The 24,729-nt window shown below is 35.3% G+C and overlaps 1 protein-coding gene across 11 annotated transcripts in view; it reads left to right on the top strand.

Moving 5' to 3' along the window:
* Nucleotides 1–2,703: 2,703 nt before the first annotated feature.
* VWDE (von Willebrand factor D and EGF domains) overlaps nucleotides 2,704–24,729 on the top strand; it is a 73,572-nt gene continuing 51,546 nt past the window's right edge. For 6 of the 11 annotated variants that reach the window (XR_012002686.1, XR_012002684.1, XR_012002685.1 and 3 more), the window contains exons 1-4: nucleotides 2,704–2,962; nucleotides 12,248–12,432; nucleotides 15,023–15,254; nucleotides 22,937–23,002. Coding sequence is in view for 7 of the 11 variants with exons in the window: in XM_072764424.1 (XP_072620525.1) it covers nucleotides 2,902–2,962; nucleotides 12,248–12,432; nucleotides 15,023–15,254; nucleotides 22,937–23,002 (544 nt within the window). In the remaining 4 variants the exon portion in view is untranslated. Of the gene's footprint in view, nucleotides 2,963–12,247; nucleotides 12,433–14,387; nucleotides 14,492–15,022; nucleotides 15,255–22,936; nucleotides 23,003–24,729 lie in introns of all 11 variants that reach the window. The other 5 variants (XR_012002687.1, XM_072764426.1, XM_072764423.1 and 2 more) reach the window with 1 other exon arrangement.

Genomic DNA, 24,729 nt, shown 5'->3' with positions numbered 1-24,729 from the left:
AAATGGGATTGAGTCCTTAATTTCTCTTTCTTCAGTCTCATTGTTAGTGTATAGAAATGCCATTGATTTTTTTGGGCATTGATTTTGTATCCTGCCATGCTACCAAATTGCTGTATGAGTTCTAGCAATCTTGGGGTGGAGGCTTTTGGGTTTTCTATGTAGAGTATCATGTCATCGGTGAAGAGGGAGAGTTTGACTTCTTCTTTGCCAATTTGAATGCCTTTAATCTCTTTTTGTTGTCTGATTGCTGAGGCGAGGACTTCCAGTACTATGATGAATAGCAGTGGTGAGAGTGGACATCCCTGTCTTGTTCCTGATCTTAGGGGAAAGGCTCCCAGTGCTTCCCCATTGAGAATGATATTTGCTGTGGGCTTTTCGTAGATGGCTTTTAAGATGTTGAGGAAAGTTCCCTCTATCCCAACACTCTGAAGTGTTTTGATCAGGAATGGATGCTGTATTTTGTCAAATGCTTTCTCTGCATCTAATGAGAGGATCATATGGTTCTTGGTTTTTCTCTTGCTGATATGATCAATCACATTGATGGTTTTACGAGTGTTGAACCAGCCTTGTGTCCCGGGGATAAATCCTACTTGGTCATGGTGAATAATTTTCTTAATGTGTTGTTGGATCCTATTGACTAGTATCTTGTTGAGAATTTTTGCATCCATGTTCATCAGGGATATTGGTCTGTAATTCTCCTTTTTGGTGGGGTCTTTGTCTGGTTTCGGAATTAAGGTGATGCTGGCCTCATAGAACGAATTTGGAAGTACTCTATCTCTTTCTAGCTTTCCAAACAGCTTTAGTAGAATAGGTATGATTTCTTCTTTAAACGTTTGATAGAATTCCCCTGGGAAGCCATCTGGCCCTGGACTCTTGTGTCTTGGGAGGTTTTTGATGACTGCTTCAATTTCCTCCCTGGTTATTGGCCTGTTCAGGTTTTCTATTGCTTCCTGCTCCAGTTTTGGTAGTTTGTGGCTTTCCAGGAATGTGTTACAACTTAATCTTGATTATAACTATTATTTTATTCTTTGTGATTTCACAAATAGACTGAGACAATTGATATTTGTTTTTCTGCCCCAGTTTTTTTTTTCTCTTAAGATTCATTTATTTATTTGAGACAGAAAGCGTGAGAGAATGGAGGGAGGGGCAGAGCTGAGGGAGAGAAAGAATCCTCAAGCAGGTTCCCCCACTGAGCATGGAGTCCTATGCAGGGCTGGATCCCAGAATCCTGGGATCCTGACCTGAGCCAAAAAGAGAGTCAGCAACTTAACTGACTGCGCCACCCAAGTGCCCTTCTGTCCCAGTTTTAGTAGGGCCTTATTAGCTAAAACCAAAGATGTACACTAAAAATCTCTCAGCTTCCATCCTGCTTATTTTAAATTGTTCTTCCATAATTAGTCTAAAGATAAAAATCATCTATCCAGCACCACCAAAAAGTTATGTTTCATTTTTGTTCTGGATTGGGTGCCTTCTTTGCGCGTAAAGGGGGCTACGCACAATTTTTTTTTTAATTATATTTATTTATTCATAAAGACACACACAGGGAGAAAGAAGCAGAGACACAGGAAGAGGGAGAAGCAGGCTCCAAGCAGGGAGCCCGATGTGGGACTCGATCCAGGATCTCCAGGATCATGCCCTGAGCTGAACCGCTGGGCCACCCGGGCTGCCCTACACACAAGTTTTGTGCACTGCAAAGTTTTTTTTTTTTTTTTCTCAAAATAGGTTAATACTTATATTTTGGAAACAGGTTTAAAAATTTTTAATTGCAATTTCTCTTTCAAGTAAAAAACCTAAACTATTTTTAAAAGAACTTCTTTATGCATTTGGACATCTTCTGTGTTATCAGCATGCCTCATCCAAGCCTCAGTCTTCGAAATCTGTAGGTGAAACTGTGGCTTGAATCCTGGAACCGACCAGGACTTTGGGACTACCTTCTGTTGACTAGTGTCTTCTTTCTCCTCAAGTACCAGCTCTGAGGGCATAGTTCTAGGTGATGGGTAAGGGGACTCAAAAACTGAGACTGCCAAAAAGCAGTCAAAAAGCGAGGAAAGTTGAGGTTTCATTTAATGACGTATGATACAGAATCAGGTGTTTGTTTGTTTGTTTGTTTTAAAGGTGGGGGCCTGCTTCCTCTGCAGAGGGAACCACACATATGAAGATAGCTTCAGATTAAAGACCATTTCCCAGGCCACTTTGGGAGTCATGTGACCATGTACTAAAGGATCCTGAGTTACTGGGTCACCACTGGATAACTGAAAGAACAGTAGGATCACCAGCCAATACAGCCAGCAACATTAATCTCCACTCCCTCCCTCCCATCCTTCATCACTGAGGCCTGAGGTGACAGGGGCAACTTCTGAGAAGCATGTGTGCCTTTGGAGGCAAACCAGCACCCCCAATGACCAGGCTAAGAATCCCTCCACAGGTATAATCAAGGACACAGCCCCTTCCAACAGAACCGCTCAAAGGTTGCTTTTATTGAAGGCCCATCTGAACAATTTCTAGGATTTATCAGTGAGATGCGAGGTGCCAAGCTCTACCCCGGGAGCTTGCCCCCTGCACGGCTGTGGTTGAGATCCAAGGTGGTGGAGCCAGAGCTGGAAGCGCGGGAAGGGTCCCCGGGGAGGGGAAGTGGGCGTGGCTTTGTGCCGGGGGCGTGGCTTTGCGCCGGGGGCGTGGCTTTGCGCCGGGGGGCGTGGCTCCTCCGGCCGCTGCAGCCGCCGAGGGGAGGCGCGAGAGGCCAGCGCGGCTCTTCCCGGGGAGGGCGGCCGCGTCCCAGAGCGAGCACCCGCGGCGACCCTGCACTCTGCGCGCGAACGGACTGAGAAAGCCCTGATAGGAGGGGACAGGGGTCCGCGTCCTGCCTGCACCCGCTGCCAGGGCTCTGCGACAGCAGCAGGGATGCTCGGCCGGGTCTGGGCGCTGGCCCTGCTGCTCCTGGCCCCGGGCCGAGGTCGGCAAGGTAGGGCGCAGGCGGGAGGGAGCCCGGGCCACGCTCCGGCCTTGGGGGACGGGGCTGCCCTGGGTGACTCGGGAGCGCCCCTGCGCATCTGCTCCTTCCTCCCCGGCCGCAGCCTTTGGCCAGTGCCTGTTGCTGCTCCTCTGTTTCCTCCTATCCTGGTCCGCGAGGGCTCTCTAATTGGCCGTAAGAAACTTTCGCTGGATCTGCCAGGCATCCCAGCTGCAAGTGGATCCGCATTATCCGAAAAGAGTTCGGTTCCAAACTGCTCGGTTTCTACCCCACTCCCACCCCACCGCTGGAAATAAGTAATTGATGAACATTTTATCCCTACAATAAATCAGTAAGTTTAGTGTATGATTTTTTTTTAGTATATCTATTAGAATCTCTCTTGATCCTGTAAGAGATCTCTACGAAAAAAATAGCCCTCCTCCCCCCCCAAAAAAGAAAAAAAAATAGCCCCATTCCTGCCTCTTTAATCCATGACAAAGAATAGTATAGAATGCAATGAAGTTAAAACGTTAATTAACGCTTCCTGATTGTTTTTTGTGTATATGTAGATAAGATATTAAGTGAAAGGTAACTTATTCTTGTATTATAAATTTCCATATATTTTTCAGAAATAAATCTGTTGTACAACTTCGAAAAAAGAATTATGTGCAACATTTATAATTGCTTAGGGTATGATTTTATCTTATTATCTTGTTGATCTCCATCTATTTTACTAAGGTAAATTTGCTCTGTAAAAAAGCAAGTTGCACTCGCCCATGTAACATTTTTAAAAGAATATTAAGTATATTATTTCCTGAAATGATACCTTAACAAGGTATCATTAGTCTATACCTTCTTTGATTTGCTTACAGATTTACTAGATCTTCCTGAAGAACTGTTAAACATACATGTAATGACATTAAATATGCATGTATTGCGGTTAGATAAAATATTTCTAAAAAAATGACCAGTATATATAAAGAGAATTTCAGTGTTGACTATAGATCACATAACCCCTTCTTGCCTCTCCATAATAATTTTATCATCTCTCTACTGAAGCCAAATATTAACCCTTACCAGGTTCTAAACTCATATCATGGTAAAGTTGGTAACTTTTTTATATTTAATAGAGATAGGAGAGAGGAATGGAAAATATGAAACTTTTTTCAAACAACTTTATTGAATATAGTCCACAGTGTACAATAGTTATTGCTGTGTACAGTGATCTGGTTTTTAGTATAGTCACAAATATGTGCAACCACTATCATCAGTTTTAGAACATTTTTATCACCTTGAGAAAAAATACTTACTCTAGCTTTCGATCCCCTATTCCCTCCATGACCCTCTCCTCCCTCTCTTCCAAGTGTAAGCAATCTCTGATCTTACTTTCTCTTCTATGGATTTACCTATTCTGGATACTTTATATAAATGGAATCATGTAACAGGTTGTCTATTGTGACTGAATTTTTTTCACCTAGCATGTTTTCAGGGTTCATCCATATTGTACCATATTTAGTACTTCATCTCTTTTTATGGTGAAATAGTTTTCCATTCTAAGTATTTACCACATTTTGTATGTACATTCATCATCTGATGAACATTTGGGCGGTAATAAATATTACTACTCAGAACATCATGGTACAAGTTTTTAAGTGGACACATGTTTTCATTTCTCTTATGCATAGGTATAACTGGAAGTGGAATTACTGAATCATGGAATAATTCTATTTAACCTTTTGAGGACTAGATTGTTTTCCAAAGTGGCTGTGCTGTTTTATAGTCCCATAGAAGTGTATGAGGGTTCTAATTCATGCATGTTCTTGTAAAGATTGAGATTTTGATTTTAGCCATCCTATTATGTATAAAGTGACATTTCATTGTGGTTTGATTTTCATTTCCCTGGTAGCTAATGATGGCAAGCATTTTTCATGTGTTTATTGGATATTAGTATATCTTCTTTAAGGAAATACTACTCAGACACTTTAACAGTCTTTAAATTGGGTTAAGTTATATTAGTTATTTATGTATTATAGATACAATTCTCTTACCAAATATGTGATTTGCAGTTTTTTTTCCCCATTCTGTGGGTTGTCTTTTCACTTTCCTGATAATGTCTTTTGAAACATGGAAGTTTTCATTTTAATGAAATCCAACTTATATATCTTTTCTTTTGTTGCTTGTGCTTTGTTATCATAGTTTGGAATTTGTTGCCAAATCTAAAGTTTCATGAAGATTTACCCCAATATATTTTTAAAGAATTTTATAGTTTTTGCTCTTGTATTTTGGTCTTTGGTACATTTTGAGTTAATTTTTATATATAGTACAGCATAAGGGTCTAAGTTTATTTTTTTTGCATATGAATATCCAATTTTCCCAGCACCATTTGCTGAAAAGACTGTCCTTTCCCCATTAAATGATGTTGGCCCCTCATGCCGAAAATTAGTTGAAAACCATAGGTAGGTATGTGGGTTTATTTGTGGACTTCCAATTTTATTCATTGACCTATGTTTATCCTTATGTCAACACTATGCTGTTTTTATTGCTGATGCTTTGTAGTAAATTATGAAATTGGAAAATATGATTCCTCCTATATTTTTTCAAGATTGATTTAGCTATTCTGTGTCCCTTGAAATTCCATATGAATTTTGAATTAGTTTGCTAATTTCTACAAAGGAGTCATTTGGTATTCTGTTAGTGATTTGATGAATCTTCATGTTAATTTGGGGAGGATTGTATTCCGAACATTAAATCTTCTGATCCATGAATGTAGATGTATTTCCATTTACATAGATCTGTAATTTCCTTCAACAATGTTTTTTGGTGTTTAAAGTGTAAGTTTGGGCTTCTTTTGTTAAATTTATCCCTCAGGATTTTGTTCTTTTGAAGCTATATAAGTGAATTGTTTGAATATTTCATTTTCAGTCTATTTGTTTGTTGCACATGTATGAGAGCATAATTAAACTTAGTATCTTGATTTTGTATCCTGAAACCTTGTTAAACTTGTTCATTGTAACTTTTGTGTCTGTCGATTTCTTAGGAATTTTTACATAAAAGATCATGTCATCTGTGAACAGAGATGGTTTTTCTTTTTTTTCCATTCTGTGTACCTTTAATTTATTTATCTTGCCTAGTTGTCCTAGTTAGAACCCGAAGTACCATGTTAAATGGAAGCAGGGAGAATGGGCCTTCCTAATCTTATAAGAGAGCATCCAGTCTTTCTTCATTAAGTATGATGTTAACTGGAGGCTTGCTTTTTCTTTTAATTAAAAATTTTTTTTTTAATAGATTGTCAGGTTGAGTAAGTTCTATTCTATTCCTAGTTTGTTGGGTATATATATCAAAAAAGGGTGTTAGATTCTTTTCAAATGATTCTTCTGGGTCTATTGAAAAAGCACTTGTGAATTTTTTTTTTATCCTATCAGTATGGCATATTATGTCGATTCATTTTTGGAATTTAAATCAACCTTGCACACCTGGTTTAATTTCCACTTGCTTATGGTTATAATTCTTTTTCTAATTTCTGGATTCATGTTGCTAATATCTTGCTGAGGATATCTGCATCCATATTCAAAAGATACATTGGTCTACAGTCTTCTCTTCTTGTGTTTTTTTTTTTTTTTCTGGTTTTGGTATCAAGAATAATCCTGGGTTCATAGAATGAATCTGGAAGTATTCCATCCTTTTATATTATTTGGAAGTGTTTGTAAAGAACTGGTACTATTCTTTAAATATTTGGTAGAATATAGTATTGATGCCATCTGAATCTGGCCTTTTCTTTATGTGTGTGTTGTGTTTTGTTTTGTTTTTGAACTCAATATTTTTACATGATGTAAACCTATTCAGATTGCTTATTTCTACTTGAGTCAGTTTTGTCATTTGTGTCTTTTTAGGAATTTGGCAATCTCATCTAACTTATCTACTTTATTGACATATACCAGCTTGTAATAATATTCTTTTCTTTTAAAAAAATATTTATTTATTTTAGAGAGAGAATGAGAGAATGTACAGAATGGAGAGCAGAGGGAGAGACAGAGAGTGAGAGAGTCTTATGCAGATTTTGTGCTGAGCACAAAGCCTAAAGCAGGGCTTGAATTTACGACCCTGAGATTATGACCTGAGCTGAAACCTAGAGTCCAACACTTAGGCACCCTTGTAATAATATTCCTTAATAAAATCTGTAGTGATGCCTCCTTTTTCATTTCAGATTCTGGCAACTGAGTCTTCTCTTTTTCCTTTCTCAATCTCATTAGAGATATGCCAATTGTGTTGATTTTTTTCATAGAACCAGCTTGTGGTTTCATTGATTTTCTCCATTGTTTTTCTATTCTCAATTTTATTAATTTTCTCTTTAATCTTTATAGTTTTCTTGCATCTGCTTCCTTTAGACATAGTATGCTCTTCTTTTTCCAGTGTCTTAAGGTGCAAGGTTAGTTATTACATTGAGATCTTACTCTTATCTAATGTAGGCAAATACATCTATAAATTTCCATATAAGTACTAATTTGGCAGCATCTCATAAATATGGCATATTGTATCTTTGTTTTAATCTTTTCAATGTATTTTCTCATTTCCTTCTTAATTTCTTTTTTGACCCATTGATTATTTAGGTTAATTTCCACCTATTTGTAAGCTCTTTAAATTTATTTCTGCTATTGATTTGTAATTTCATTCCATTGTGATCAAAGAATGCATTTTGCATGATTTCTATCTTTTTAAAAATGTATTGAGATTTATCTTGTGGTCTAGTGTATTGTCTCTCCTGAAGAATGTTGTGTGTGCACTTCGAAAGAACTTCTATTTGCTGTTGTTGGGAGGAGTGTTCTATAGATGTCTGTTAGATCACATTGGTTTATAGTATTGTTCTAGCTCTATTTCTTTGTTGATCTTCTGCCGTTTTTCTATTTATATGGAAAATGAAGTATTGGGGCGCCTGGGTGGCTTGCTCAGTCGTGGAATGTCAGCCTTTGGCTCAGGGCGTGGTCCCAGGATCCTGGGATTGAGTCCCACAGTGGCTCCCTGCAGGGAATCTGCTTCTCCCTCTGCCTATGTCTTTGCCTCTCTCTCTCTCTCTGTGTCTCTCATGAATAAATAGATAAAATCTTAAAAAAGAAAAAAAGAAAAGAAAAGAAAATGGAGAATTGTGGGGCACCTAGGTGCCTTAGTTGGTTAAGCATTCAACTCTTGATTTCTACTCAGGTCATGATCTCCGGGTTGTGAGATTGGGCCCTGTGTCAGGCTGCATGCTCAGCGTGGAGTCTGCTTGTACCTCTCCCTCTGCTCTTGCCCCTGCTCTTTCTCTCTCATAAATAAATAAATAAATAAATAAATAAATAAATAAATAAATAAAATATTTTTTTTTAAAAATTTAGTATTGAAGTCTCCAACCATTACCATTGAAGTACGTATTTTTTCCTTCTGTGCATGTGTGTGTATTCATAATTGAGTTTCTTCCTCATGAACTGAACCTAACTGCCCCTCCTTATCTCTAGTAACATTTTTAAAGGTTTTTTTTGGTCTGATATTAATTTAGCCAATCCAGATTTTTTGTGGTTGCTGTTTGCATGATATTTCATACTTTTACTTTCAGTCTATTTGTATTCTTTGCAAGAGGCACACTTTTTTGCCTCTTGATATAAAAGAGAGCAAAGTAATATAGCAAACTAGTCACTATTTGACCTTGCTTTTCAACCTTTGTGTTGTTGCAGGATTCATAGTCCTATTTTGAATATCAAAAGCTTTAGGGAAGGTATAAAAATTTTAAAAATCCACAAATATTTGAAATTCCCATAGGGCAATATACCAAAGATTTTATAATTATAAATGAAAATATTATGAAGTACCTGTCTTCAGATATTAATAAGCATTTTTGCCTTTAATAATACAATGATTTATCTACTTTCTTAACATATTTGTTTATCCACCAATTATGAATTTTAAAGAATCTTGGCTATTGTGTTAAACTAGAAAACAATTTGGTACAGATTATCTTGTATCTACAAACAAAACTAGAAAACCATTTTCTTATTGTATCATTATGTATCAACTTTACAACTTGACACGCTCTCCCTGCTCTCCCTCTACCCCTGCTGCTCCCTCACTCTTTCTTTCAAATAAATAAATAAAATCTTTAAAAAAGAGAACAGAATAAATAGAAATGTCAATTTTAATGTGTATTTTCTATGTATTTCTGAAAAAAAGAAAGATTTTATTTATTTCCTTGAGACAGAGAGAGGGAGAGCAGAGAAGAAGAGGGAGAAGGAGACTCCCCACTGAGAATGGAGCTTGACATGAGGGTGGATTCCAGGACCCTGAGATCATGACCTAGGTTAAAGACAGATGCTTGACTGAGCCACGCAGGCACCCCTATATGTACTTTTGTTATGAAGGAAAAATTATATTGGAAGTTTTCTAGAAAGCTTAGCACATTATTCATGTCATGAAATTGATTAATGAGTAACTGTAATAATCTAATTGTAGAGCTTTCTTTTATTATTTGAGAAATATTATTTATTATTTGAGAAGCTAAGTCCCCAAATTTCCAAATGGGAGCCAAAACCATCCTAATAATTCTCACCTAGTTAATTATATGTTGCATTCTAGGGTTAAGGTTGTAATTAGGTTTTTAAGAGTGTGGCTTGTTCATTGCTAATAAAATTTTTAAATTTTCTGCAGAGACCTTGAACTTTTTAAAAAGACAAGCAGAAAAAAAAAAAAGACAAGCAGATTTTTTGGGAAAAAATGAAGTGAACAATACAAAATATGAGTTCTTTTAATTATATGAAATAAGAATTTTTGTCTAAAATGATTGTTAAAAATAAATAAACTTTTAAAAATTTCTGAGTAAATATTTTATAGTTCTTTACTGTTTTGATGTGGGGAACAAAGGCAAAAGAAAAAATTAAATATCCTGGAGGATCCCTGGGTGGCTCAGCGGTTTAGCACCTGCCTTCAGCCCAGGGCGTGATCCTGGAGATCCAGGATTGAGTCCCACTTCAGGCTCCCTGTGTGGAGCCTGCTTCTCCCTCTGCCTGTGTCTCTGCCATTCTCTCTCTCTCTCTGTGTGTGTGTGTCTCATGAATAAATAAATAAAATCTTAAAAAAAAAATTTCCTTACAACTTAAAACCCACTGACAAGTCCTTGAGAAAAGCAGAGTGACCTTTCCTAGGAACTCAACTGCTTCAATGTAATACTTTGCTAGTACCTTATCTTAATATTAACCCAACCCCCACAATCCTGTAAGTCTCCTTTAACATATAAAAATTCTTTTGGAAACTTCCTTTATCTCTAGCCCCACAAGATACATGTTAGCAATCATACACCAAGCACATGGCCCATTGATACACATCTACAGGGTCTCAAGACTAGGGTTTTAGTAGACAGTAATGAATGGCCTTTCTCTAACAATAGCCTACCCCCTCAAGGTCCTAGAAACCTTGCTTCCAAAATTACTCAGAGAGTTACTCTAACCCCCTCTCAAAAGCATGTAAGTCCTGTCACCATGCTTTATTTTGTTTTATTTTATTTTATTTTATTTTATTTTATTTTATTTTATTATTTTATTTTATTTTATTTTATTTTATTTTATTTTATTTTATTTTATTTATTATTCATGAGAGACACAGAGAGGGAGAGGCAGAGACAGGCAGAAGGAGAAATGGGTGACTCAATCCCAGGACCCCGGGATCACAACCTGAGCCAAAGGCAGACTCTCAACCACTGAGCCACAGGTGCCCCACCATGCTTTAATAAAACCACATTTTAGCACCAAAGACATCTCAAGAATTCTTTTTTGACTGTTTGCTCTAAACCTCAGAATTTCCACACACTATTGATGTTATGCTGTGATTGCCACTACATTTATTACATTTTTAGCTTTGGATTAGTGAACAGTAATTCAAAGTGCAGAGTCAGAGGAAATGTGAGCACTACAGAAACATTAAGGAGAAAAACTGTACAGAATAAAAACGGAGTTAGTGACTTTTTTTTCCCCAAGATAATATTCTATCGCAGGAAAGAGATAGAGAAAACATTTCAATAATTCATGCAAACCTCACTGGTAATCTCTTTTTAAATATTTTCCTAAGTTTCCAACCAGGTACAATGTTCTGATATTGATAGTATCTTGGAGTTATTTCAAAATTAAATGAAATGTCAGTATATATCCCCTGAGTTCTATCCATACACATTTTATGAAATATTTATCTAGTGTTGACAGATTGAGATCATCAAAGTCAATAGAGCCTTTTGGATTACATTTTTCTTGGGAAGTTGAAAACTGGTGGAGCAAGAGATAAAAGGAGGAGAAATCTTTTGTGCTGATTCCTAAATTTTTCTACTACAAAAAATTCTTTGGGGAGACTTTGTCTTGAAGAACACTATATTTTGTACAGTTTAATTGCTATCTCTACAAATGACAAAAAACAAAAATTATAATAATAACAGTTTTTATAAGCTACACTTAGGAGATCAACTTGCACATTAATATCTCTAATTTATTGTGCTGTTATTAATTTATTTCTAGGATATATTTCTACCTCAGTTTCTCTCTTCTTGCTGGGACAAGAGCTTTATGATCTGCCTATATGGGTTTGACAGAAAAGGTATCTATCTTCCAGGTCCAGTGCTGCTCAGAAAATGGCTTCCCTAAAAAAAACTACAGAACTCTCCCTTTCTCTAGGGTCTTTTCTTGTTTCTCCTTCAAAACTGCTCCCCCGCACCCTATTCCTTTCCTGTGCTTGGTAATAAAGTGGATTTCAATACTTTATCTTTAAAAAAAAAGAAAAAAACTTTGAAAACTTTATATTCTTTTCTGTACTGAAGAATGTAAGGAACTTCAGTAGGAGAGCATTTTGCAAAAAGCAGATTGACATTAAAAGCTTAATTTACTATGTTGCCTTCCAGGATGTGGCAGAGATGGGACTTGGGGAGTCATGTGGAAAGCAGGTCATGGAGGGTCGTTGATGGCTTTCAGATCTGGAAGGCCACTCTCAAGAGGAGTCTTTGCAGGGTCTGTCCTAACTCAACAGTGATCAGCAGTATTCCTTGTCCAAATTAAATGAAAATAAATTTCTTGAAATACAGTACCTCAAACATTCTTCAGAGTTTGTAGATTGGTTTATTGTATTTTTGGAAAATGCAAGTCGTCTTTGACTAAGAGACCCTGACATTTCAGATGGTCATGATGTGCACTTGTAGGTTATTTGCTTAATTTGGGGGAGAAATCAATTTTAATTGAGGGCTAAATTATGTTAATGAAGAAAACACATACACATGAGACACCTGTCTTTCCATCCTAGTTCAGGAGTGCTCTCCTGGAGGACACCAGCTTCTTCAGAGCCCTTATAGAAGTGTGCATTTTGACTCAATGCACCTCCAGCATTCTCCCTTTCAAGACCTAATATGTGACCATTCCCTGTCTCCTGGATGGTATCGATTTCTCATCTTTGACAGACCTGCTGAGATGCCAACCAAATGTGTTGAGGTATTTCAACTACTAAGAACTACACACGTATTTTCTTATATATTCTTTCATGTGAGGATTGAATCATGTTACAATCCATTTATTTCTTGCTCTGAAATATTTTATTATAATATGTATAATATTATTTAATATTATAAATTATATTCTTTAATATTACTGTAAATATTATTTTATAATATTTATAATATTTTTGTGTAAAGATTGAATTAATGCAAAAGAGCATTGCCATGTTTTCTGTTCTAATAATTATAGTAACATTAATATTATGCTCATTCATGCAGTGCACCTTTTAAATCAGAATTTAAAAGTAAAATTTGAAAAAAAAAATAAAAAAAAATAAAAGTAAAATTTGGGAATGCCTGGGTGGCCCAGGGCTTGAATGTCTGCCTTTGACCCAGGGAGTGATATTGGAGACCTGGGATCGAGTCCCACACTGGGCTTCCTTCATGGCGCCTGCTTCTCCCTCTGCCTGTCTCTGCCTCTCTCTCTCTCTCTCTGTGTGTCTCTCATGAATAAATACATAAAATATTTAAAATAAATAAATAAATAAAAGTAAAATTTGAGGAAATTCACTACATCCTTAAATATTTGTGTTCTTTGACTGAACTAATTATAATTGTATCTAGAGCTTCCCATAAATGTAAAGGTGAACTGATTTTGCTGGGTCTTCCCTGGGGAAGTGTTCCCTACCCCCACCCTCTCATCCTACTTGAGCCAAGACTTTAGAGCATCCAACTGGAGAATTAGTAGAATTTTTTTTTTCTTTAACTCTACAGGATTGTACAAATCTGTGTAGATAAATGCCTACTTATGATGGTTAAAATAATTCATGTGTATTATAGAAAATTTAGAATAACAGACAGTTTATAGCATAACATTCATTCATCATCTACTCACACAGTCATACTACCATGAACATTCTGCTATCTTTCCTTCTTTTCATATTGTTCTGTAAGGTTCATGCTGCATGTTCAGTTGCATAACGTGCTTTTTTCAGGTACAGTTTTCAGTTTTCAAGTACAGCATTAGCATTTGCCTATACTGTTGAAAATTCTTTAATATTAATGTTGAAAATAATATTCTGTCATATATATGCCATATTTATTTAAACATTGTCATGTGTGCACAGTCAGGCTTTTGCTGTAATAATTCTGCAGTTAGCATATAAATCACTACTACAAAAAAAATCACTGTTACATTTTAGTGTAGTTAGATTATTTTTATAAGTAAAATTAGTGAAGATTAATGTCCTTTTGAAGGTTCGATACATGATTATTTTTAAAAAAATATAATGCTCATTTCTCATTTTAGTAGATAAAAATATCTTTTCTAATACTGAATAGTTTCATGTATTCATTAAGCATCTGTATGTTTCTTCTGTGAATTATGTGTTTGTGTATTTTACCCATCTATAGATCATAGAGTTTTTAAGTGGATAATATTATATCATTAAAATAAAACAAGAAATACAATAATGTGACAATAAACAATACACTGAATATAATGCTATTAACAAATACTTTTTCTTATTCTTATATTTTAAAAATTATTATTTAAACATAACTATCAATCTTGTCCTTTATGATTTCTTTTGTTTTTAAGCATGGAAATAGTTATAATATTGAGCATTATAATCTGACTAACAATTACTGACTCATTGTTTTGTAGAAATTATGTTATGTACATAATTATATTTATATCTCACCACAGCACAGTGAGGTGGGTACTACCATCCACCTAGAGCAAAAGGGAAGGATGTTGGGTGCCTTGCCTGAGGTCATGCATTTAGCAAGTGCTTGGGTCCTTCCCAAATTATATAGTTTCCTTTTATTTTTCCTGGGTCAGTTTTCTATTTAACTCCATTTTCCATCTGGAAATGATTTTGATAATTGGCTTCAAGTGAGGCTTTAACTTCATTTTTTTTCCAAATTGCAAACCCATTGTTTCATCACCAGATTTTGAACATCTTTTCCTTCTCCCCTGACTTTTGATGTCTCCTGAACTGTGCATTAACTTCTTACATACCCTATATCCAGTAATTTTAGAAGAAATCTCCAAGGTGAGTTTATCTTTTGCTCTGTATTAAGATGACTTCAGATTCACTTATCTTAGGATGTATCATTATGGTAGTAAGTTATCTGACACTGAATTTCTCTTGTTTATAAAGGTAACAAATAGAATACATTTAAATTGAATAAGATTATATTGGTGATCCCTGGGTGGCTCTGCGGTTTGGTGCCTGCCTTTGGCCCAGGGCGTGATCCTTAAGTCCTGGGATAGAGTCCCACATCGGGCTCCCTGCATGGGGCCTGCTTCTTCCTCTGCTTGTGTCTCTACCTCTGTGTGTGTGTGTGTCTCATAAATAAAAAATAAAATAAAATCTTTAAAAAAAAAGAGTTAAGATTATATTAATTATGAGCAATTTACCTTAAATTTAGTATTCTATAGTTACTTTAATAGTAGGGTACAAGTTATTAGAATCTTTAAATTATTATTTTAAGGGTTACTTAGAAGAAAATGCAAAGTTGACTTATCTATCATGTGTGAAAATAAATTGGATTTTCAACTTTTGTTTTCTCTGTTGCAAAAGATGAATCACTGTGGAACACAGGCTCCTATCTGGCTGTCTCTGAGAGATACAGAGACCCTGCCTTTACCTGGAGAGATCAAGCAACTGACAGCTTGTGCTACATGGCAGATTTTGTTTAGTGCTACCAAAGACTGCTGCCTTTTTCAAATCCCAGTGTCTGTAAGAAACTGTGGAAATTTTTTTGTGTACTTACTACAGCCCACTCAGGGATGTATGGGATATTGTGCAGAAGGTAAGAAAATATGAGTAATATATGTGAACTGCTAATCACAAAACTGTGTGTGTTGATGTGTTGGGGCCATTCTCTGGAGAGGTTGTGTTGAGATAATACATATCTCAGGAGGAGTCTTGGTCTGCCACTGTTGCTAAAATGACAGCTAAATTTCTGGTTTAAATTGTCCAAATTTGTTTAGGATTCTTTACCAAGATCTTAAGATCTTGGAAAATATTTGTTGATGTGAAAGTATCAGAGCAGATTGCTTGCCATCCCTCCCATTGAAAATGATGATTGAGAAAACTGGTCAATGCAATAGGCATTGATTGGCACAGGGTTGCTACCTTACAAAGAATACCTGAAGAAGGTTTCTCTCAATAGATGATGAACTTGAGCTGAGCTCTGAATGAGGACAATGGGCCAGCCATGGATACTACGGGGAAAGAGCATTCCAGGTAGAAAGAGCAACAAATGTCAGTGTCCTTAGACAGGTATGAAGATGGCCCTCTAAGGAACTGAGGGAGGAACAAAATGGCAGGAAGACTGGGTGGATGAGACTTTAGAGATGAAGTCAGAGTAATAGGAAGAGGCAGAATCTATAGGGTCTGTAGACCATGGTAAGAACTTAGAGTTAGTCATAATTGCAGTATAAAGTCTTATGGGGTTTAAAGTAGGTGAATATGATCTAAAGATTGTATTTAGAGGGCCACGAATGCTGCAGTAAGACTCCACCTAGGAGGCTATGGAAAGATGGTGGTGGCTCAAAGGTGGGGGGAAGAGGAAATGATTTAAACTAGTGGCAGAGGAAAGAGGTTATTGAGTTGAGATGTCTTTTGGAAGCCAAGCTCATGCATTGAATATAGAAGATGGAAAGAAAGGAACCAAGGGCAAGTCCTAGTTTTTTTTTTGCTTGGGCCATTGAGTTGGGAAAGTAACACATCAGTTAGAGTGAAGATAGAAATGGAGAGTTGTATTTTGTCCTGTTCTGTAAGAGGGGACATGAGATGTACAGACATAAAATGCACACTAGATTCATGAGCTTGCCACTGATATGGTGTTGACTAAGGATGTTGGGGAGTAGAGTCACTTGTGAGTAACTCCCATAATACGCTATCATGGAGCTCACAATAGATAATTGAACTTAATGAGGTTTTGTTTCTTTTTTCTCTATACTCGATTATGACTATGAACTCTTTGAAGATAATGTACCCTTTATACCAGGGTCTCATGACCTTATGTCTTGAACAAAGTAAGGACTCAATAAGTGAATGTTTAATAGAACTAGTGACCCAACTCTTCAGATATATTAGAAGCTCAAAATAGAAAGAAACTCCATAATGGTGATTTTTTTTTTAACTTGGGCTGCTTAGATAAGAATGAAGCCAATAATTGAGGGATTTATTCTTTTGGGAGGATGGAGGGAGTGTACTGATATGCTGCTACATGACCAGATTGTGGGAGAAGACCAACCTCCCTCTGCTATGTTATCTGGACTCCTCTATACGTAGGAGATTGAAAATGCTAGGAGATAGTGTTGTAGATCAGTGTTCTTAAACTAGGCAAACACTTGATTCAGCAAACAATAATAATTGTATGAGTAATACCTACAAACATTTTCATTTGAGGTTGTTAGACTTTCCAAATTAAAAAACCCAAATAACAGATATGGCACAACGATGTTAAAGAGCATACATGGAACCCCAAATTGCAGTGAATGGCATGAATGAGGAGATTAAAAGTTGTTGTATCTGAGAACACCGGAAGGAGGGAGGGTGACATTTACAATGAGGTGCCACCTGAGAGCAGGGCATTGACAGAGTTTGAGGCTAAATGGTCCTGGGTCAGATAAACAGAAGAGTGTGGGGAAAAACCTTCCAGACAACAGCATGTGAAAGGCCTTAAGGCAGTGAGTGTGGTGTTGCTTCAAGAGTGAAGCCCCGTGAGACATTGGAGCAAGACATTGGATTGCCAAGAGTGAGGGGTGTAACAAGCCATGGGTTTGGAAAGGCAGCAAGGCCTGATATTTAGGGAGCTCTTCATTTTATTCTCTGTGCTTTGAGAAGTCTTAGGAGAATTATCCTGAGAGCCATAGCCAGTAAATCTTCACATTTCTCAAAGGGCTGCTAGCCAGCTAAAACTGGCGGAAAGCAATATATTCAGTAAGGACGAACAGCATCTGCTCAGTTAATACAGCTAGTGTTATTCACTGGGAAGGAGAAAATCCAGGGAGATGCTTCAACTTCATTGAGTGGCCAAGATGAGAGATTTTGAAAAATGTCTCTTTGTGTATTTTTCAAAATTCTGGTCATTAAAAATAGTTAATTTTTATAAAATCTCAAATAATATTACCAAGTATGTGTGGAAAATGGTGTAGGTGTTGCAATGGGAAAAAAAACCCCAAAATATGCCTACATTATTTTAAGAAATTTTGATTACTATTAAAGATGAAAATAAAACTTTAACACCAAATAAATAAAGACAATCACCTCAAAGGAAGAGATTACATTGAATTTAAAAACTTAGTACATAAAATTTACATTTTTATGACAAGCCTTTAAAACTTAAAAAAAAAATTCTCGTTTATGCCATTTCCACCCATTCAGTTCCTCAAGCTTGAATATTCTGGATTGTTTCTCTTATTTTCCATGTTCAAGTCCTCCTACTGGTTTTAAGTCAAGAGAATTTTGGGGAGAAGATAGTTATTTTTACTCTGTGTGTTAGTTATTAATCAGATAAACACATGAATTATCCTCTCTGATGTGCCAATAAGAAGCTTACTTTGAAATACTCTTTAGACTTGAATTAGACTTCATAGATAGCAGACAAAAATGAGTCACTTAACCCACTTAAGTGTCTCTTTTTCTTGCTTACTAAGAATCTGAAGCAGGTGTTCCCTGGTGATGGTGATTTGGCCACTTTACAATGTCAGGTGGAGGTCTCTGTGAGTTTCTAGGCTTTTGCTTTTCCTTCACAGTGATGAGATGAAGCTCCAGTTTTAAACCTTTATGTGCATTTTAGACAGGAGAAAAGCAGAAGCGCTAGGGGCATAAAGAAGGTCTTTGCTAACTGAAACTTATCCCCCTTTAAGGAGCTTATTTGGAAGACTTATCATAGCTACTTCAGAAGAATTCTTTAGCGTATCTCTGTCCTCAGAGGCAGTCTGTAAAATGTACTGTTTTTACCTGAACATACTTCTGCTTCCAACTAATAGGCTATCAGATGTCAACAATTAGTCATATTTAGCTTAAAATAATCAAAACAGAAAAAAATAAAGATGTTTCCAATTTAATAATATATCCTCATAGTCATGAGGATTTTTAAAAATAATTTAGATATAATTTTTACACAATTTATCTGTATTTTCTAGAAGCCAAATAAAAGAAATGTTAATTTCTTATACTTACAGTGAATGCCATTCAAACAAAAAGATTTATATGTCATTTAAGAAGAATTCACTGGAAAAATATTTTTCACATTTTCCATATTTTTACTTAGCAAGGTACTTAGATGCTAATGCTACACATGAAGAGGCATTATATCATTTGAAAGGCTATGAGAAATTGAGGGCAGATATTATATATCCTACAGGACCCACTAGAAAATGTATATGTGTGTATGTGTGTATAATAGCTAATAGCCAATATAAGAGATAAAATGCACAAGTTACACACTTATTTAAAGATGCAGAAAAAGGTGAAAAGTGCTAATAGGACATATAGGAAAGAGCAACATGATAAGTTTAAACCCTATAGTATCAGTAATTATATTAAATATATATTATCTAAAAACCCCAATTGAAAGTCAGAAATTTCCATTCCAGAAATGTTATCCAGATTGGATAATAAAAGCATGCTCAACTACAGGCTGCCCAGAAAAACCCATTTTAAAAATAAAGAAAAATGGGGTTGAAAACATAAGGATAGAAAAAATATATACTTAGGTATCACAAATCACAAGAAATCCAGAGAGGTGATATTAATATTAAAGAAAGTAAATTATTGAGCAAAGAATACTACCTATAAAAAAGGTCATTTCCTAAAGACAAAAGGGTCAATTGAACAACAGGACAAAACAGCTCTAAATCTTAATGTACCGGGATCCCTGGGTGGCGCAGCGGTTTAGTGCCTGCCTTTGGCCCAGGGCGCGATCCTGGAGACCCGGAATCGAATCCCACGTCGGGCTCCTGGTGCATGGAGCCTGCTTCTCCCTCTGCCTGTGTCTCTGCCTCTCTCTCTCTGTGTGTGACTATCATAAATAAATAAAAATTAAAAAAAATAAATCTTTATGTACCTAATAATGGAATTCAAAATACATAAAGCAAAACTTACAGAACTTCAACAAGAAATAGACAAATCTATAGCTCAGGTTGAAGATCAACACTCACCAGTTGATAATTAAGCACATAGAAACAACAACAAAAAAATGGAGGAGACTAGAAAAACTCTATCAACCAACTTGATCTAAATGACAGAGTGTGGAGGTTCCTCAAAGAGTTAAAATAGACCTGCCCTATGACCCAGCAATTGCACTGCTGGGGATTTACCCCAAAGATACAGATGCAGTGAAACGCCGGGACACCTGCACCCCGATGTTTATGGCAGCAATGTCCACAATAGCCAAACTGTGGAAGGATCCTCGGTGTCCGTCGAAAGATGAATGGATAAAGAAGATGTGGTTTATGTATATAATGGAATATTACTCAGCCATTAGAAATGACAAATACCCACCATTTGCTTCGACATGGATGGAACTGGAGGGTATTATGCTGAGTGAAATAAGTCAATCGGAGAAGGACAAACATTATATGTTCTCATTCATTTGGGGAATATAAATAATAGTGAAAGGGAATAGAAGGGAAGGGAGAAGTAATAGGTAGGAAATATCAGAAAGGGAGCCAAACATGGAAGACTCCTAACTCTGGGAAATGAACTAGGGGTGGTGGAAGGGGAGGAGGGCGGGGGGTCGGGGTGACTGGTTGGCGGGCACTGAGGGGGGCACTTGATAGGATGAGCACTGGGTGTTATTCTGTATGTTGGCAAATTGAACACCAATAAAAAATGAATTTATTATTTAAAAAAATGTAATTCCTCAGGGATAAGATGCTTACAAAAATTAAATCAAATAATCCCTATGAGATATGAAACTCAAGTTATAGTACATAAACAGATCTAAAGACACTGTTAAAATAAATTACCATTTTATAATAAAGCTATAAATCACAGCTCTTATAAATAAATAAATAAATAAATAAATAAATAATAACAGAATATTCCACAAATGATTGAACAACCCACATTCTTTACAAGTGCACAGGAAACATTTACCAAGATAGATTACAGTCTAGGCCATAAACTAAGGAAATTAAAATATTAGAAAAAGTTTGATGTTAGTAAAAAAGAAAAACCCATTAAATATACTGTGAAAACAAGAAACTTTACCAAAAACAAAACAAAACAAACAAACAAAAAAACCCTCAGCTTATATGTTAAGAAACTAGAAGCAGCAGCACAAAGAAGACCCAAAATAAGCAGAAAGGAAATAATGGTCAGAATGAAAATCAATGAAACAATATACAAAACAAAAAAACTTAAAATCAAAAGCTAGTTCTTTGAGAAATTCAATAAAATTAGTAATTCTCTAGCCAATTCAGTCAGTACAGAAAGATAAATTTCTAGTATCAGGAATGAGATTTTATACAAATACCAACCCTACAGATATTATTTATACAAATACCAACCCTACAGATATTAAAAGAATAAAGAATTATTATGAATAATTCCCAATACTTTTGACAACTGAAATGAAGACAAATTTCTTGAAATACACAGATAGAGCTCACTCAAAAAGATAATTTCAATGGTCCTATATTTATTTTAAAAATTGTATTTCTAGTTAAAATCTATTCCATAGGCAAAACAAAACAAATGAAAATCCCTGGCCCAGATGGTTTGGGGATTCTTCCAAATAATAAAGGAGGAAATAATACCAATTTTACACAACTTTTCCAGAAAAATGAATAGTAAGAACTACAAAACTTCTGTAAGGCCAGCATTACTCTGAAACTAAAAGCAGACACAGACATTATAAGAAAACTATAAAAAAATGTCCTTCATGAATATAAATATAGATGATAGAGTCTATTTAGAAATCTAGTTGAATCCATAAAATAGCTTCTGGAGCTAGCAAGCAGCGATGCTGAAAGAAGAAAGATCAACATATTAAAAGACACTTGTATTTATATACTAGAGAAATTTCATCTAAAGATACCATTTATAGTACCAAGAATATGAAATACTTAGGAATAAATATGGAGAAAGTTGTATAAGGCCTATAAAGTGAGATTAGTAAAACTTTGCTAAGATAAATTGGAAAACTTAAAATAATGGAGAAATAAACCATGTTCATGGAACGAAGATTGAATATTAAGAAATCAGTTCTCCTCAGAATAATTTAAAGCTCTAAAACAATCCTAGTCAATAACTCAGCAAGCTTTTTTGTGGAAATTGATAAATTTATCCTAAAATTTATATGGAAATATAAAATACCTACAATACTCAAAACTATATTGATAAGGGAAAGAATTGGACAATTTATACTAACTTTTAGACTTATTCTAAAGTAGCAATGATCTACAGAGCATTTCCATCAAGATAGATCAGTGGAAAAGAATGGAGAAGTCAGAAATAAATTAACACATAATTAACTGATTTCAACCCAGGAACAGTCAATTCTTTAGAAAAAGGACAGTGGTTTCAATAAATTAGATTTCCATATACAAATAAAATGATAAAAATGCAAATAAAAAAGTGACTCACAGTGGTTATTAGAGTTGCAAATACTAGAAAACAAATAAAAACAATGTTTAAAAATGATGAACTGTAGAGATTTTAGGAAATGTTATTGAATCTGAGGAAGAGTTACATAGGAAGGCCTCAGAAGGTATGAGCCATAAAGTAGCTCCCATGATGTTGGCAGAAGTCTATAGACATTCCATCATTGACTGACTCAGATTTCAAGTTCTATCTCTCAGTTTAAATTCTAAATTCTTCCAAAAGGCAATGTGATGAGCCTATCTTTGTTCAGGTAGTTACCCTTGTTCCAATTAACTGAGCTGTGGCATTGAGTTATAGTTATTGCCATGACAGTTGTTGACTCATTTCTGTGATCCTGCACATGATTAGAGGCGAGGCAAGTTCCATGGAAGTGGTTCAAACCAACTGTTGTATAAATTTACAGAAATTGTTTCATTACTTATTAATGTAGACTAAAATTTAGAAAACAAGATATGGGATGCCTGGTTGGTTCAGTTGGTTGAGCATCTGCCTTCAGCTTAGGTCATGGTCTCTGGGCCCTGGGAACAAAGCCCTGTCTGGCTTCCTGATCAGTGGGGAGTCTGCTTCTCCCTCTCCCTCTGCTGCTCCCTACCACTCATTCTCTCTGTCTCTCTCTCAAATAAATAAAATCTTTAAAATAAAAAAGAAAAGAAAACAAGATATGAAAGCTATTGTTTTAAAATGGGATTCCAGATTATTTCCACTTGATCTTATCCTGAAAAGGGAAAAAATTATTATTAAAAAAATGAGAAGTCTTAGTCTTTATTAAAACATACTTCTCCAAAGAAATGTCATTTCAGATATTTATGTATGTATTTATATCTTTATGCTCAATTGAATAAGTACCCAAACCTTAACCTTCTGCAGCTATTTCTGATGCAAAATTATACCCATGTGACCCTGATGAAATTGAAATTGGAGGTGACTGTGTTCGTAAGTATCACGTTATTTTTTAATAATGTATTATAAATTAATAATTTCAGTGGGCTTTTATGTTATATAACTTACTTAGGCGTTAATTATACTGTTTGACAATGCCTCATTCTAGTGGCTATCAAAAATGAAAATCACTTTATCATGCCTTTAAGGAATAATACTGGAATTGGCAAATATACAGAGTTGAGCATTTCCATACCCTGAAGACATGTATGTATGTTGGTAGCATCTTTTTTACAAGGAGATTTGGCAATTTATTTTAATTTTAAAAATTCATGTGTATTTGTAACAATTCCATTTTCAAAAATCTAGCTTAGAGAAATATTTAAAGTATACAAGTATAATGTTTAAAACAGTATTTTCTAATAACATGAAAAAAATAAATTGCAGATATTCAATAACTGTTGATAATTCAATATTTTTGATGTACCCATTATAATAAAATATTATTTAAACAATATTAAAATTCAGGAATACATTCTTTGACATAGTAATTATTAATAGCATATTGTGGGTAAGAAATTAGATTACACAGCACAATCCCATTTTTGTTTTCTGTGAATTATTACATTTGTACCAAATAATTCATGAAAGATAACCACGAAAGATGTTAATGATACTGTTTTTCTCCTCCTCTCAATCTATATATTTTTTTATTTTCTAACTTAAATTTTCAAGTTATTTCCAAAATAAAGACTCACTACTCTAATATTTCTTAAAATAAATCACTCTAAATAGATTGTCTAATAAAATTTATGATGTCTACTTAAAGGATGAAAAGAAATTAAAAATTCTCATTGAAACATTAGCTTTTTGGTGGAATCAGATATATTGATGGTAATAGGAGGATATTCTAAATGAATAAGGGATTGTTGACATATAATTAATGAAGGTGTTTTAATGGTGAAATAAACCATAATGATATAAAACAGATCAGGATATATCACATAATATTTAGATACCAGTTCTAAAAATTAATATGGTTTGCCTTGAAAAGTACTCTTATAGCAGTGGTCAAAACAAATCACTCTGTTTCCTATATTCTATTCCAGTTGTAAATGGATTGGCCTTCTCATTTTTCTAGTGTTCTTTAAGCAAGCTGTTATTTTATTTGAAAGTCTCAGTTTAATTAAATCCTGTGATTTAAGTTTTTAAGAGAATAAAATAATATCCCTAATATAGTGGACATTAACCATAAAGTATAATTTCTTGGCTGTTCTGCATATTAGGTTTGGATTTTCTTTCTCAAACATATATGTTATAGTAAAATCACTTTCTCTTCTGAATAAGTAATAAATTTAAGCTACGTATGTTATTCAGAATGTTTATGCAATTAATTGGAAAAAATGCTATACAAAACCATACACAATTTGGGGAGGTGACACTTGAATGGAAATATTTAGTCAAAGGCAACAGCTTCAGGACACCTGGGTGGCTCAGTGGTGGAGCGTCTGCCTTTGGCTCAGGGTGTGATCCTGGAGTGCCTGGATCGAGTCCCACATCCAGCTCCCTGCATGGAGCCTGCTTCTCCTTCTGCCTATGTCTCTGCCTCTTTCTCTCTCTGTGTCTCTCATGAATAAATAAATAAATCTTAAAAAAAAGTCAACAGCTTCAGGATAAAATAGAGAATATGTTAGCATATTTAGCAACTGTTAATATTAGAATTGACAAAGGGATAATAATTATGCTTTTGAAGCAGAGATCATTTATCTCCCCGTTTTTGA

The sequence above is a fragment of the Vulpes vulpes genome, chromosome 7 (genome assembly GCF_048418805.1).
Source record: "Vulpes vulpes isolate BD-2025 chromosome 7, VulVul3, whole genome shotgun sequence".
Classification (NCBI taxonomy): domain Eukaryota; kingdom Metazoa; phylum Chordata; class Mammalia; order Carnivora; family Canidae; genus Vulpes; species Vulpes vulpes.
This window is presented reverse-complemented; position numbering and strand designations above follow the sequence as displayed.